The 326-nt window shown below is 56.7% G+C and overlaps 1 protein-coding gene across 1 annotated transcript in view; it reads right to left on the bottom strand.

The window, feature by feature from the left end:
- Nucleotides 1-326, bottom strand: part of LOC108800970 (protein kinase C alpha type-like) — a 33,331-nt gene that overhangs the window by 29,561 nt on the left and 3,444 nt on the right. The window contains exon 4 of the mRNA XM_018572949.1: nucleotides 1-91. This exon is cut by the window's left edge and continues 1 nt beyond it. Coding sequence (XP_018428451.1) covers nucleotides 1-91 — 91 coding nt within the window. The remainder of the gene's footprint in view (nucleotides 92-326) is intronic.

Raw genomic sequence — 326 nt, 5'->3', positions numbered from 1 at the left:
CTGCTTGGGGCTCTTTGAACTTCCCCACTTGCTGGATGTGGTACATGAGGTCTCCTCCGTTCACATACTCCATCACAAAGTACAGCCGGTCCTGGAAATAGAGGAGTCCATGATTATTATCTCTCTGCCTGGTCTATGGATAGGAGATATGTAGAGGGAAAACCCGGAACTGGCACCGAGGTCTCACCAACAGGGTCCCCTCCCCGTCTGACAGCCCCCTCCCCATGCAAAAGCCCACTCCCCTCCTGACAGCCAACTCCCTTCCTGACAGCCCCCCTCCCCGTCTGACAGCCCTCTCCACTCCTGACAGCCCACTCCCTTCCTGA

This window comes from Nanorana parkeri, unplaced genomic scaffold (assembly GCF_000935625.1).
Source record: "Nanorana parkeri isolate BGI_ZX_2015 unplaced genomic scaffold, ASM93562v1 scaffold2184, whole genome shotgun sequence".
In the NCBI taxonomy this organism is placed as follows: domain Eukaryota; kingdom Metazoa; phylum Chordata; class Amphibia; order Anura; family Dicroglossidae; genus Nanorana; species Nanorana parkeri.
This window is presented reverse-complemented; position numbering and strand designations above follow the sequence as displayed.